The 15,594-nt window shown below is 49.8% G+C and overlaps 1 protein-coding gene and 1 pseudogene across 1 annotated transcript in view; both read right to left on the bottom strand.

Annotated features, from left to right (window-relative positions):
* Positions 1-1,345: 1,345 nt before the first annotated feature.
* The window catches only part of ECE2 (endothelin converting enzyme 2), a 108,469-nt gene continuing 94,220 nt past the window's right edge, over positions 1,346-15,594 (bottom strand). The window contains exons 2-11 of the mRNA XM_049775603.1: positions 14,527-14,766; positions 8,126-8,236; positions 6,398-6,496; positions 6,193-6,270; positions 4,315-4,418; positions 4,004-4,114; positions 3,815-3,882; positions 3,445-3,635; positions 2,843-2,938; positions 1,346-2,193 (exon numbers count right to left, since the gene is read on the bottom strand). Coding sequence (XP_049631560.1) covers positions 2,017-2,193; positions 2,843-2,938; positions 3,445-3,635; positions 3,815-3,882; positions 4,004-4,114; positions 4,315-4,418; positions 6,193-6,270; positions 6,398-6,496; positions 8,126-8,236; positions 14,527-14,766 — 1,275 coding nt within the window. The 3' untranslated portion in view covers positions 1,346-2,016. The remainder of the gene's footprint in view (positions 2,194-2,842; positions 2,939-3,444; positions 3,636-3,814; positions 3,883-4,003; positions 4,115-4,314; positions 4,419-6,192; positions 6,271-6,397; positions 6,497-8,125; positions 8,237-14,526; positions 14,767-15,594) is intronic.
* LOC126012591 (uncharacterized) lies at positions 8,649-8,826 on the bottom strand (annotated as a pseudogene).

Here is a 15,594-nt window from a genome sequence, read left to right as displayed (position 1 = left end):
CTTTGGTACTTTGGTACTTTGGTACTAGATATCTGCCCAATTTATTTGGTTATTTTGTTTTTGGCTTTAGGGCCACACTTGGCAGTGCTCAGGGCTTGTTCTCAGCTCTATGTTTAGGGATCACTACTGGCAGAACTCAGGGGACCTTACGAGTTGCTGGACTCTATTGCTCAGGCCCCAGTGCTTCCATATTTCTAAATGTACCCTGCCTTTACATCTAATTAACCTTTCCATGATGCTATTCATCTGAAATGAAATGCTTTTCACTGTTTGTAGCTAGCAGATTAACCCATCCTTTTCATCCCATCTTAGCTTCCTCTATCTAGAAAGCTTCATTGCCCACCCCTCAGGAAATTAATTTCTCTTTGTGAAAAAAAAAAAAAGGAGGGGCAGAGAGCTAGCACAGAAATTTAGGTGCTTGCCTTAGACTTACTCTGGTTTGATCCTTGGCACCACATATGGCACCGGCAACACCACCAGGAATAATCCCTGACTATTGAGCCAAGAGTAAGCCCTCTCAGCACAGCCAGCTGTGCCCCAAACAACAACAGCAACAATGAAAGAGAGATACAGAAGAGAGATATCACAGGTGTTAGGGTGCATGCCTTGTACACAGCTGACTCACAAAAAATCTGTAAATGTGTCAGTTAATAAAAGAATGCATAAAAAAATGAACATCCTAGCAGAGGTGGCGGTGCCAGGAGTGATGTTCATAAATGTTCCTCCCTCTTGAGGTGGAAGTGACTGCCGTATCTGCTGTCTCGCACCCAGATCTTGCTGAGTGTGTGGATGAATGAGCAAGTTCTAAGCCTTGGTAACACATGGAAAATGCTCTAGCCTAGAGTCTAGGGAATGGAAAGGCCTGCTATCTCGCTGCCTCCTCCAGTATTCCCTTCACCGTGGGGGAAACCTTCTTCCTTGATGTTCTAGGTCCCCTAGTTGGCAGACTCGACATAAGGCCCAGCTGTATGTATCACTGGACATTGGCCAATCACTGCAGCCAGAGCACAACCAATGGGATCTGGCGATCAACGAATGTGCTCAAAGCAGTCCTTTCTCCTTCCCAACTCTCCTTGCAACCATCTTAGGGCTTCTAATCTCTGCCTCTGTATAGATGAGTGAGCCAATAATGGAATGTATAGAAGTGTTCAGGGAGCTAGCTCAAAGAGTTTCTGGCATGCACAGAGCCCCTGGGTTGGAACCCCTGGGGTTAGCCCAGATGCCACCCAGAACCACTGCAGAGGCCTCTACCTTCCCCCTCAAAAAAAAAAATTAAAACAATAACCACCACCCCATAGTATAAACACTGGTGGAATGAGGACATGAATCCATGCAAGAGACAGGCTGGCGGATGCGGGTCTATTTATTGGCATAGAGTCCTCTAGAACCAAGCCCACTCTGCCCACCATCTTGTTTGTAAAAAATAAACTCTCTCCACTCTCTCTCTCTGCTTCCCTGCTCAGTCCAAGCAGCAGTGATCACTGCCTCGGGCGTGTACCCAAGACACGGGACCTAGCCCACCCTCCACCCACACACTTGGCCTCTGAGCCCAGGACAGGCAGGAGGGAGGCTTAGGAAGAACCTGGTTCTGCCCATGAGTAGGTTAGCAGCATTATGGGAGGAGCAAGCAGCATGAGGAGCTGGGAGAGGGGAGGGGTGACACCCCCAAGGGCAGACCTTCGAGGAGCCACATCTAGCTCTCCCTACCCTGGCCTGTGTCTTCAGTGCAGGGGGCAAGACAGGCCCCAAGGGGCCCCAAGAAAGAGTGATGGTCTCCTTTCAGTGGGAAAAGGACCAAGCCTCCTTCAGGCAGGGGGGTCTCAGAAGAAATCACAGTGAATGATGGGGTGTCTGCTGGAGGCAGGAACAGCCTCCCCACAGAGGCACAACAAGGCAGTTGAGGAGGGAAGTAGGGGGACGGGTATTACCTGTGGCCCCTAGCAGCTGGCCCAGTCCAGCTGGCAGGCTCCGACTCCTCAGCCTGGAGCCCAGGCAGCCTGCCACCCTCCCCATGCTCTACCACACCTCACACAGCCGCCCCGGGTTCATGGGTGAGCCGAGTGGGCAGCCGAAGTGGTGCAGGAAGTCCCGGGAGTTGGAGAGGGTACCCAGCACGCGGAAGCGGGCAGGACTGTGGGGGTCGGTCACCAGCCCCTCGTGAGAGCTCTCGGGTGTGCGGACCGAGCACCACACCTGCAGGCCAGGACAGACAGACACGGGGACAGAGGGTGTCTCATGCAGGAAAGTACCAGGGTGGGAAAGGAGGCAAACCCACTGTCCCAACCCCTCAGCTCAGGTAGCCTGAGGGACACCAGAGTCTGCCAGCAGAGTCCCCCTCTTGCTGTTAGTCTCAGGAAGGCAGCATGTCCTCTGTCCCCACAGTTCCTAGCAGGCCTCTTAGAGCTGCCGCTTTGGACACAGGGGTGCCCAGTATGGGCCTTTTGGGGTTTGGGGGGAAGCAGAGCCCCCGAGGAACCTGCTATAGGCCAAGTCCCCAGAAGAGAAGCTAAATAATACTCTTCTGCTTACTTCATTTGTGGGTGGCCTTGGACAAGACCCTTGGCCCCTGAGCTCAGTTTCTTCCTCCACAATCATCTCACCAGAACCTAGTGAGGACCCAGACTGACCTGCGATGCAGGGTATCTTCCCTTTGAGATCTGCACCAGTTTTCTAGCTTTTATAGGCCCACCAGCTCCAGTTTCGGGCCCTCCCAGTTTTCCTTGCACAACTCCGTTCCCACCCTCTGCCTCAGCTGCTTTCCTGTGTACCCTAATTTATAATGATAGGAGCAGGGGTACGGTGCAGGGGGAAGCAGGCCTCAGGCCTTTCAGGAGGGTAATACCTGGGCAAATCCTACAAAGAAGAGCTGGTGGTTGTTGAGCCCCACGGCCGGCAGCTGCTGCTCCTCACCGTGTTTTCTCAGCCATGCTTTGTAAGCCTGGAGTGGGAGCCCAGGAAAGGGAAGTCAGTCAGGCCTCCTGCCATGACCCACAGCCATGGTACAGTGGGGAGGGTGTTTGCCTTGCACACAACCAACCCGGGTTTGATCCCCAGCACCCTTATGGTCCCCAGAGCAGCACTGACTAAAGTAATTCCTGAGCACAGAGCCAGGAGCATCCCCTGGCCATTGCCAAATGTGGCCCAAAAAGAAAAGACAGGGGGCCAGTGAGGTGGCGCTAGAGGTAAGGTGTCTGCTTTGCAAACGCTAGCCAAGGAAAAACTGCGGTTCAATCCCCTGGCATCCCATATGGTCCCCCCAAGCCAGGGGCAATTTCTAAGCGCTTAGCCAGAAGTAAACCCTGAGCATCAAACAGGTGTGGCCAAAAAAACAAAACAAAAAATTAAAAATAAAAAATAAAGAAAAGACAGGCCTCCCTCAACCCCCCAGTACCCTTTTATTTCTCTACCCCCTCACATTATAGGCACACATTATACAGTGCTCACATTATAGGCAGCCTTCAGCCCCCCATTGTCAGCGATGTTCTCCCCCAGCGTCTGGCGGCCATTGAGCCTCTCCCCGTTGACCTGGTACTGGCTGTACTGCTCCTCCACGCATGCTGTGTGGTTGCGGAAGGCAGCCAGGGACTCGTTCAGCCACCAGGGTCGCAGATTGCCTTCCTTGTCATACTCTCGGCCTGAGGACAACCTGATCATTGCACCCCACCGAGAATAGGGATCCATCCTGGGTGGGTGTGTGGGCAAGAGCACTCCCTCAGCCCGAGGCTGTCAACCCCAGGGATTCCTGGACAATGCAGCTTACAAGCACAAAGGAGGACAGATCCTGGGGCATGTAGGATGGAGGGGATGAGTCTACCTTGGTCATCAAAGGCATGTGTCAACTCATGGCCCATCACCACGCCTATGCCACCAAAGTTCAGGGCTCTGGGAGACAAAGAACACAGAGTAAGGACATGATGGCAGCACTTCTGACACTTCCGGCCTCCTCTTAGCTCACATGCAGGTCCAAGCCCAAGGGCCCTGGCCCCTCCAGCCCTAGACATACTTGGGATGGTTGCGAGCATAGAAGGGGGCCTGCAGAATGCCAGCAGGGAAGACGATCTCATTCTTGGTGGGCAGGTAGTAGGCGTTCACTGTCTGAGGCGTCATGCTCCACCTATAGGAGTTGAGAAAAAGACTGAGGTTCTAGACTGTGGGGACATTTCCTATACCATCCACCTCCAAAGGCCTCAGCCCTGACCTACCTCCTGTCAGGACCATGGCCTCTGGTTTAAGTCTGGCCACCCCCTGCCCCAGCTCTGGAAACCTCCCCCTACCTCTCCAGCTGCCCCAAGTGAGTCCGGCCCCTATTCTCACTGGTCCCGGCTGGGAGACTTTCGAAGCTGGTCAGCCATCACCTTAGCAGAGAAGTTGTACAGATTCAACATGTTCTGGAAGAAGAAATCTTCAGAGACTTCATACTAAGGGGTCAGGAGTAAAAAGCAAGAGAATGAATTGGTGAGGGCAACAGTCCTCTACTGGCCTCTCTGAACCTCAATTTTCTCAAGGAAAAGTGGGAGTTAAATACCTAGTAAAGGACCAATATTTATTTCTTCTAGTTTAGGTAAAGGGGTTAAAGTAGTGTTTATATTTATGGTATTGATGCACACAGTTACTGCACAACCCCAGCCCCAAGTGCCCATGATTCTCTACCCATCTGTAAGTCACCTCTAATCTGACTTTCCTTTCTCTCACTGGTGATTGACAATTGTGCTCTAGGTACAGTCACCTCCCTTAGCCACAACCCATGTGCTGCAGACCCTCCATCTATGATCCTGCTCCATCTCTTCACCCTGTGCCCTGGTATTCTCACGCCTGTAACCCACTGTAACCCAAGGTTAATTTTCATTTGATTTGATCCTTACCTTTGGTTTGTTTCACCATATACCACAGATATTGTTTCACCATATACCACAGATAATACCCGGTATTTGTCCTTCTGCCTCTGGCTTAGTTTGCTTAACATGACACCCTCTAGTTCCGCCCAGGTTGTCACAACTCCAGGACTCCTATTTTTTGTTTTGGTTGTACTATTTGGCCACACACAGTGGTACTCAGAATTTACTCCTGGCTCTCCACTCAGGAATCAAGGAATCACTGCTAGTGGGCTTGGGGAACCATATGTGTTGCCAGGAATGGAGCCACATACAAAACAGGAACCTACTTACTATCTCTCTCTGCCTTTTTGTTTTGTTTTGTTTTTTTGGGTCACACACGATGGCACTCAGGGGTTATTTCTGGCTCTATGCTAAGAAATCTTGGCAGGCTCAGGATATGGGATACCGGGACTCGAACCACCGTCCTTCTGCATGCATGGCAAACGCCTTACCTCCATGCTATCTCCCCGGTCCTATCTCTCTGCCTTCTACGGCACTATTTATTTTTCTAATGGACACCTAGTATTTATTTATTTTATTTATTTATTTATTTATTTATTTATTTATTTATTTATTTTGAGGCTTTGGGTTTTGGGGTCACACCCAATGGCGCTTGGGGGTTACTCCTGGCTCTGCACTCAGAAACTGCTCCTGGTAGGTTCGGGGACTATATGGGATGCTGGGATTCGAACCAGGGTTCTTCCAAGGTTGGTCATGGCAAGGCAAACACCCTACCGCTGTGCTTATTGCTCCAGCCCCAACATCTGGTATTTAAAGAGCATTTAGGGGGGACGGAACTATAGTACAGCAAGTAGGGTTATGTATAGTAAGATATTCCTGAGTGCAGAGCACTGCTGAATGTGGCCCCCAAAACAAAAAAGATTTAGGGTGCTGGTGCTTCAGGATTTTGCAGCTTGTCTCATCCTATTCTTGCAACAGTGAGAAAGATACTAATTAATGGGAGCCCCATTTTACAGAGAAAGAAACTGAAGCCACCCCTTGCTCCCCAAAAGGCAAATTACCCCAAACTAAAGCCTGAGAGGACGATGTGACTTTTGGAAGGTCTGTGTTTAGGGAGTAAGAAGGGAATTTGCCTGCCCACCCCTGTATGTCAGCATAGCTTTTCACTACTGTCTAGCCTGCAGTGGGGCCCAGAATGTCTCTAGCCTGAACTCACTGGCCTTTAGAAGGAAGCATCAAACACTGCCTTTTCTCTGAGTGCCTGTGTCTCAATCACCAGAGCCCAGAGTCCCCTTGGGCACCCAGAGCCCCCCTAAAGCCTGCATGCAGGACAGTGGTTGAGTGTATAGGTACTCACCCCATCGTAAACATCATCCAGCTCTTTGGGTTCCAGAATAAAATCTGGGAAACCAATCATATCATAGATAGCATCTGCCTGAAAAGACACCAAATGTACGGTTTTCATCCCCCCCTAGGTGCCCCAAAAAAAATTGCCCAAACCCCCAGACCTTGTATTCCCTGTCCCGCCTCCAGATGGCACCCCAACCCTGGCTGCAGCTCACTTTCTCCTTGGCTGCCAGGCGAGTTTTCTCATCCATCCAAACCAGCTGTCCCAGAGCCTCCTCGAAAGCAGTACGGATCTCACTTATCATTCCTTCTGCCTGGGAGCAAGGGTACAAGTCAGCCGGGTGTGCCCTGGTGTATTTCCTTTCTTCCTGTCCACCAGAACACAAACCTGTGCTTGCAGTGGGGTATGTATGAGTGTGCAGGCTCTCAGAATAAGGCTGAGATATTTTATGAGTGTGTGGTGGAAAGTGTCTGTGATGACACCAGCACTGTGAATGACCATTTCTAATTAATCAAAACTAGTTGAGGGGTCAGAGAAATATTACAGTGGGTAAGGCCTTACATGTGGTCAACTTGAATATGATTCCCAGTACATCATATGGTCTCCTGAGCCTGTCAGGAATGATCCCTGAGCACAGAGCCAGCAGTAAGCTGTGAGCACCACCAAGTGTGGCCCCCAAATTGCAGCTGATGTTATAGTTAATAGGATGCATTGATCTGTATCTGATTGTGAAAGGCATTAATAGCTGGAATGTGAACAATTGAGAAAAGCCAAAGAAGAGGTGACTTTCAACCAATCCCCTCACTTGCAGCTTCAACTATTTTTATGGATTTTTATTTTGAGTCACTTTGGGAGGTACGAGGTGCTGAATAAGTGAGAGCCATGCAGTGCTGGGGACTGAACCCAGGATCCTACATGCCAGACCTGTGCTCTAACACAGGAGCATCTCCTAAGCCATCTCCTCAGGTCATTCTTCTTCTTCTTTATTTTTTTTGGGGGGGGGTCAGACCCGGCGTTGCTCAGGGGTTACTCCTGGCTGTCTGCTCAGAAATAGCTCCTGGCAGGCACAGGGGACCTTATGGGACACTGGGGTTCGAACCAACCACCTTTGGTCCTGGATTGGCTGCTTGCAAGGCAAACACCACTGTGCTATCTCTCCGGGCCCCAGGTCATTCTTCTTAATCCTTTTTGGTTTGGGTTTTGTTTTTGGGCCACACTTGGGAGTGTCCAGGGGTTACTCCTGGCTCTGCACTCAGGAATCACTCCTGGCAGGCAAAGGATTGAACCTGGGTTGGCCACATGCAAGGCAAATGCTCTACCTGCTGCGCTATCACTCCAGCCCCTTCTCTTGATTCTTATTTTGTTGCCATATCCTGCAGTGCTGTGATGTGGAGGGGTGATGTTGCTTTTAGTCTGTGCTCAGGAGTAATTTCTGACAGTACTGAGGGGACCATGTGGTGTCGAGGATGAAACCTGGGCCTTCTACACTCAAAACAGGCACGTCAGCCCACTGAGCCCACTTTTGCCTTGTTTGTTTACTTATTTATACTTATTTTGTTTGGGGGGTCACATCTGGCAGTGCTCAGGGATTACCCCTGGTTCTGCACTCAGGGAGACCAAATGGTGTGTCAGGTACTGAAACTGAATTGGCTTTGTGCAAGGCATTGTACTTGTTGCTTCAGCCCATCTCTTGCTTGGTTTTGTTTTATTTTGGTGGAGAGGGGGCACAGTGGGTGGTACTCACACCTTACTCCTGATTCTGTGCTCAAGGATCCCTCCCTAACACTGCTTAGGAGACTCTAAGGGTTGCCTGGGATTGAACCTGGCCAACCTTATGCAAAACAAGTGCCTGAGCCTCTGTACTATCTCGCTGCCCCCTACCCCAAGAGTGAGTTCTAACTGAAACCATGGGTGGGGTAGGAGGACCTTTAGGATGACTCACAATTTCCTTGCTTTGACGGTCAAACGTGGCCTTCACGAAGAGGGAGCCGAGCGCGAAGCCAAGGGCATCGTCTGTGTTGGAGATGCAGGTTTGCCACCGTGGTGTGCAGGACTGCAGGGGAAGAAGGGGACAGAAACACCTCCCAGAGTTGGTTCTGGCTTCCCACAGAAGGTCTGCTGTGATCTAGTGGCTTTCATTCCTGACAGCAGAGCCTGGGTTTGGGGGTGCCCTCTCTTCCTCCAATACAGAGAAAATAAAGGGCAAGTTCCCGTGCGTAAGCTCCAGGAGCATTCCCACAGTGGACAGCCCTCTCCTGCCCTGAGGTTCACAGTCCCAGTTCTTTGGTTGGTTTGTGTTTGGACCACAATTCCTTGAGCCCAGTGGTGCTCAAGAATCACTCCTGGAGGGGGCTGGAGAGATAGCATGGAGGTAAAGCATTTGCCTTCCATGCAGAAGGATGGTGGTTTGAATCCCAGCATCCCATATGGTCCCCCGAACCTGTCAGGAGTGATTTTTCCCCCCACAGGGGAGAGTGTGAACGCAGTCCCCCACTACCACAAATTATGCAGTCGAGTTTCCTACATTTGAGGAAATCACAGGGGTCAGCACATCCGGAGTGTCCTATACCGGGGTGCAATGGATAAGCCTCATCCTGGGAAAACCACTTTGTGATCATGATATCTCCCCTGCCAGGTAAGTATCCAGGAGCGATTTCTGAGCATAGAGCAGGAGCAACCCCTGAGTGTTTTTGGGTGTGACCCAAAAACTAAAAGAAAAAAAAAAAGAATCACTCCTGGAATTCTTGGGGGACCATATGGAATGCCAGGATCAAACCCAGAGTGACTATATGTAGGGAAAGCATCCTACCCACTAGACTATCTCTCTACTGTCCCATATCCCAGTCCTAGAGCTGGTCAGTCTCCATGCCCAGAGAGTATAGTGTTGGCATCCCCACTCACTCATTGCTCAACCTCCAAAGGCAAGCTGGAGTCACTCCATTCCTACACACTTTACTTTTCTTTGTTAGTTGATGGGAGTGGCCATATACAGGGGCCATGGGGACCAAGGACCAAGGACAGTAGTACTCAAAGCCTTAAGATACTAGGGTTCGGGGCTGGTGAGGTGGCGCTAGAGGTAAGGTGTCTGCCTTGCAAGCGCTAGCCAAGGAAGGACCGCGATTTGATCCCCCAGCGTCCCATATGGTCCCCCCAAGCTAGGGGCAATTTCTGAGCGATTAGCCAGGAGTAACCCCTGAGCATCAAATGGGTGTGGCTGAAAAACCAAAAATAAATAAATAAATAATACTAGGGTTCAGGGGCTGGAGGCATGTTGTGTATGTAAATATTTTGGGGGATTACTATGTTGCTCACCCTAATCTGATTAGGTGATTGTGCCCTACCCTAGGGTGTGACCTGGCATTCTGCCCCCACCCCAGGGTAGGACCTGATTCTGCTTCCACCATTGGTTGGTATCTGATCCCACCATTGGGTGGGACCTGACTCTGGACTATAAGAGCAAGGGTCTGTGGAAGGCGAGAGCTTTTTGCTGGCTGGAACTGAATCTGAGTCTTTGGACTTCAGTTTTGTCCATCCGAATAAAGCAAATATTTCCACGAGCCTGATTGTCTGCGAGCTGTTTACCCGCCGTTTCACCTCAGAACCGTGGGCTAGACAGGGTGGCAGACGCGTGCTCCGAGCTGGAAGAAAAGGGCCTCATTCTCCATCCCTCCATCAGTCAACCTCTTCAGGGGCTGACTTGCTACATAATGGCGCCCGAACAGTGACAAAACTGAAGTCCAAAGACTCAGATTCAGTTCCAGCCAGCAAAAAGCTCTCGCCTTCCACAGACCCTTGCTCTTATAGTCCAGAGTCAGGTCCCACCCAATGGTGGGATCAGATACCAACCAATGGTGGAAGCAGAATCAGGTCCTACCCTGGGGTGGGGGCAGAATGCCAGGTCACACCCTAGGGTAGGGCACAATCACCTAATCAGATTAGGGTGAGCAACATAGTAATCCCCCAAAATATTTACATACACAACAGAGGCACAATGGTAGGGTGTTTGCCTTGCATGCAGCTGACCCAGGACAGAGCTGGGATTGATCCCCGGTGTCCCATATGGTCCCCCGAGCCAGGAGCAATTTCTGAGTGCATAGGTAGGAGTAACTCCCTGAGCGTCACCAGATATGGCCCAAAAAACAAAAAAACAAAAAAAGGGCCCGGAGAGATAGCACAGCGGCATTTGCCTTGCAAGCAGCTGATCCAGGACCAAAGGTGGTTGGTTCGAATCCCGGTGTCCCATATGGTCCCCTGTGCCTGCCAGGAGCTATTTCTGAGCAGACAGCCAGGAGTAACCCCTGAGCACCGCCGGGTGTGGCCCAAAAACCAAAAAAAAAAAAAAAAAAAAAAGAATAAATAAAATAAATTTAAAAAATTAAAAAAATACTAGGGTTCAAACTTGGGGCATCACTTGGGCCCAGAGTAATAGCATAGCAGGTAGGGCACATGCCTTACACACAGCCAACTTGCATTCTATCACCAATATCCCATATGGTCCCCCAAGCCTGCCAGAAGTGAATTCTGAGCAGAGAGCCAGGAGTAACCTGAGTGCTGCTACATGTGATCCAGAATTCAAAAAGAAAAATAAATAGAAAAATTCAGGGCATCTAACATTCTAGGCATGAACTACTGAATCCTGTCCCATCTCTGCCTCATCATCTCTCTCATCCACTGCATTGCAGTTCTTCCCTTATGACACTTCTATCTGTCTGAAAATTAAACTGGCTTTCTATCTAGACTCTCACTCCACTTTCACCCACATTATATCTACTCCCCTGCACCTTTCACTGAGCAGCCAAAAAGAGGATCTAATCACAAATCTAGCTGTACGACTCTTCCTCTGAAGATTATGCTCCGTTTCCATCTCTAAAAGAATCAACTGTCTTCTTTGGAGGCTGGATAGAATAGTACAAGGTGTAAGACACTTGTCTTGTATCAGAGCAATAGTACAGTGTGTACAGAGCCTGTGGCTAATCCTGGTCTGATCCCCAGTTTACTGTCCCCTGAGCCTACCAGGAATGATCCCTAAGGGCACAGCTAGAAATAACCCCTGAGCAAAACTTGGTGGGGGACCCCCCAAAAAAGGACACTTGTCTTGCATGCATACAAAATGTGGTCGATCCCACTCCCCACAAAGAATTTTTGGGGAGATACATCTAGTGTGCAGGGGCTGCTCTCAGCTCTGTGCTTGGGGATTGCTCCCAACTATTCTCAGGGAACCATCATCACTGAGGCCTGAGCCCCGGTACCCTGCATACAGAGCATGTGCTCAGGCTGTTGAGCTCTTTTGGGCCTCACAGGGAATCCCTATTTTGTTGGTTTGGTTTTTGATTGGGGGTCACTCCTGGCAGTGCTCAGAGCTTACTCTAGGCTTTGAACCCAAGAAATCACTCCTGACAGGGCTCAGGGGACAATATACAGTGATGATGTTTGAATTGGGTTGGGTGTAGCTGTCTGCAAGCAAATACCTTAACTACTGTATACTCTATCCCATTCAGGGGCATTCTTTTTTGGGGGGGAATGAAAGAAGTTTTGTTTTGTTTTTGTTTGGGGGCCACGCCTAATGGTGCTCAGGGATTACTCCTGGCTCTGCACTCAGGGATCATTCCTGGCTCTGCACTCAGGGATCATTCCTGGCTGTTTTTAGATAACCTTATATGGGATGCTGGGGATCGAAGCTGGGTTGGCCAAGTGCAAGTGAAATGCTATACTACTATAGCAGGTATACTAATAGAATACTTGCTATGCTATTGCTCCCATCAGGAGTATTCTTTTTTTTTTTTTTTTTTTTTGGGCCACACCCGGCGGTGCTCAGGGGTTACTCCTGGCTGTCTGCTCAGAAATAGCTCCTGGCAGGCATGGGGGACCATATGGGACACCGGGGGATCGAACCGCGGTCCGTCCAAGGCTAGCGCAGGCAAGGCAGGCACCTTACCTCCAGCGCCACCGCCCGGCCCCCAGGAGTATTCTTAATGCAGTACTTTCATGGATGGCTTAGGCCCACCTCAGTTTCCCCATTCTCTTAGTTTCCCTATTCTTCCCTTATTTACTTGTTGTTGGTGGTTTTTTGTTTGTTTTTGGGCCACACCCAGTGGTGGTGCTCAGGGGTTATTCCAGGTTCTGTGCTCAGAAATTGCTCCTGGCTGGCTTGGGGACCATATGGGATGCCGGGAATCGAACCCAGATCCATCCTGGGTGGGCTGAATGCCCTACCGCTGTACTATGTTTCTGGTTCTTTATTTACTTGTTTTTTTTGGTTTTTGGTTTTTGGTTTTTGGGTCACACCCGGCATCACTCAGAAATCGCTCCTGGCAGGTTCGGGGGACCATATGGGATGCCGGGATTCAAACCACCAACCTTCTGCATTAGAGGCAAATGCCTTACCTCCATGCTATCTTTCCAGCCCTTCATTTTTTGTTTTTGAGCTACTCTCTGAGCAATGCTCAAGAATTACTCCAGGCTTCTCACTCAGAGATCATTCCTGGCAGGGTTTTTTGTTTTTTGTTTTTGGGTCACACTCGGCAGCGCTCAGGGGTTCCTCCTGGCTCTACACTCAGAAATCGCTTCTGGCAGGCTCAGGGGATCATATGGGACGCTGGGATTCGAACCACCAACTTTCTGCATGTGAGGCAAATGCCTTACCTCCATGCTATCTCTCCAGCCCCATTCCTGGTAGATTTTTTTTTTGGGGGGGCACACCCGGCGGCGGTGCTCAGCGGTTACTCCTGGCTGTCTGCTCAGAAATAGCTCCTGGCAGGCACGGGGGACCATATGGGACACCGGGATTCGAACCAACCACCTTTGGCCCTGGATTGGCTGCTTGCAAGGCAAACGCTGCTGTGCTATCTCTACGGGCCCATTCCTGGCAGTTTTTAAGAAACTATATGGGATAGCAGGGATTGAACCTAGGTTGGCCACGTGCAAGGTAAGCTCCCTACCTGTAGTACTATCACACCAGCCTCTCAGCTGCTCTGGTTGCTCTATTGTTGTTTAGTTTTTGCTTTTTTGTTTATGGCCACACCCAACAGTACTCAGGGGTTACTTCTGACTCTCTTCTCAGAAATCACTCCTGGCAGGCTTGGGGGATCATATGAGATGGCCAGGGATTGAACCTGGATCAGCCTTGTGCAAGGCAAATGCCCTACCTGCTGTGCTATCGCTTTGGTCCTGGTTGCTCTGTTTTTAAGCTCAGGTCAAATCAAGTGCAAATCACTTCTTTGGCCTCTGGCCATGTGATTTTTTATTCTTTATATCTGAAATTTTGGAAAACACATTATTTCAATGCCACCGGTTCAGCCTTTTCAGAGGACCGTTCCTTCTCTCTTCCCCAGGTGAACTGTGCTACCCTTACCTCAGTCCTACAGCACACAGACCTCTCAGGCAATGTATGCACACAGCACCTCTAAACATAAAGTATTCTGTTTGTGTGTGTACTTCTTCCACCTAACAAGCATCTTTTTTTTTTTTTTTTTTTTTTTTTTTGGTTTTTGGACCACACCTGGTGATGCTCAGGGGTTACTCCTGGCTGTCTGCTCAGAAATAGCTCCTGGCAGGCACAGGGGACCATGTGGGACACCGGGATTCGAACCAACCACCTTAGGTCCTGGATCAGCTGCTTGCAAGGCAAACACCGCTGTGCTATCTCTCCGGGCCCCCTAACAAGCATCTTAAGACCAATTTCTTTATTGTCTCTTCTGACAGGGAAGAGCTTCATACAGCAACATAGACACGGTCCCTCTCCACTGGTTCTCAAGGCAACCGTGCTGAGCCAGTCTTGCTTCACAGACAGGAAAATGTGTCTGCATATGAGGAAGAGGGTCCAGAGCAAGAGTACAGCCAGTAGGGCATTTCCTTTGTACTCGGGTCAACATGGGTTCAATTCACAACATCCCATCTGGTCTCATTAGCACTAGCAGGAGTGATTTCCGAGTGCAGAACCGGGAATAACCCCAGATGTGGCCCCAAAACAAAACAAAAAAACAAAAATAAAGGAAAATTGTTTAGAACAGAGTGTAGAAGGAGCCGGAAGACATACCCAGGAGGAGCTCGAGAAAGTATAGCATGTAAAGCATTTGCTCTGCACACAGCTGACCAGGTTGACCCCTGTCATCCTATATGATTCCCCAAACACTACCAGGAGTAGATGCAGATCCAAGAGTAACCCCTGAAAATTGCCAGGTGTGGCCCAAGCCCCACCTCCTCCCCCCCCAAAATAAAAAAACGGAACAAGAGGGGTTGGTTATTGGAACCCAGGTCAATCTGAATTACAGTAGGAAGATGCCTGAGATCTGGTGTAGCAGCAGTTGGATGGGAGAGTCAGGGGTGGGTGTGGTCAGAACCCACCTTCTTGGTGCCATAGAGAGTTTCCAGAAGCTTCTCTTGCGCAGACTCAAAGCGTCGGTCCAGGCTCGAGGTTGTCTTCTGTACCAGGTTCCAGATCAGGTAGTTGTTGAGGACACTGATGTTAGCCAGGGTAGAGGGAGTGGAATAGTAGGGATCAGTTTTCACTCTGAACCCACCACACAGGTGCCAGCAGCCCAGTGGGATTTCCCAGGATCCCTTTCGGCCTCTGGGACCACCCACCTGCCTGAGGAGTCCCTTTCGAGCTAGGGGCAGGACAGCCAGCCCCCTGCAGCCCTGGCCTTGGAGGTGGTTGTGGACATTCCATTTCAATCATTGTAAGGTTCCAGGGCCTTTCCAAATACCAGATATCTAGCCAGGCCAGTGACTGCTCCCTCACTTTTATTTTATTTTTTTTTGAAGGGGGTGGGTTTGGGGCAACAGTTGGCGATGCTCTACGGCTTACTCTTAACTTTGCACTCAGGAGTTACTCCTCGTGTTGCTCAGAAGTTAATATAGAATTGGGGCTGGAGCAATAGCACAGCAGTAGGGCATTTGCCTTGCATGCAGCCAACCCGGGATGGACCCGAGCTTGATCCCTGGAATCCCATATGGTTACCAGAGCCTTCCAGGAGCGATTTCTGAGCACAAAATCAGGAGCAACCCCTGAATGCTGCTGGGTGTGGTCCGAAAACCAATAAAAAAGAAAAAGATCATATAGAATGCTGGGGCTTGAAGAAAGTTGGCCATGTGTAAGACAAGTGCCCTACATGTTGTACTATTCCTTCTGTGATCCTCCCTTTTTATTTCTATTTTTGGCCCACAACTGTGGGGAGAGAGACTGAGAAATAAGGGGCTTTCTGCAATCTGGCCTTGAATATAAAAGAAAGTCTCTGTTCAGAGACTGTGTTCCCTGCTGTTATGAGTGCTGGATGAGCTAAGGAGAAAGTCATTCAGGACAACCTGTCTAGGCTAACAGTGCCAAAGCATTGCAACCGCTATCTTTACATACTTCCCGATTTAATGATGCCATGGGCATTGTAACTGCTATCTTAACATATCATTGAATCA

The sequence above is a fragment of the Suncus etruscus genome, chromosome 6 (genome assembly GCF_024139225.1).
Source record: "Suncus etruscus isolate mSunEtr1 chromosome 6, mSunEtr1.pri.cur, whole genome shotgun sequence".
NCBI lineage: Eukaryota > Metazoa > Chordata > Mammalia > Eulipotyphla > Soricidae > Suncus > Suncus etruscus.
This window is presented reverse-complemented; position numbering and strand designations above follow the sequence as displayed.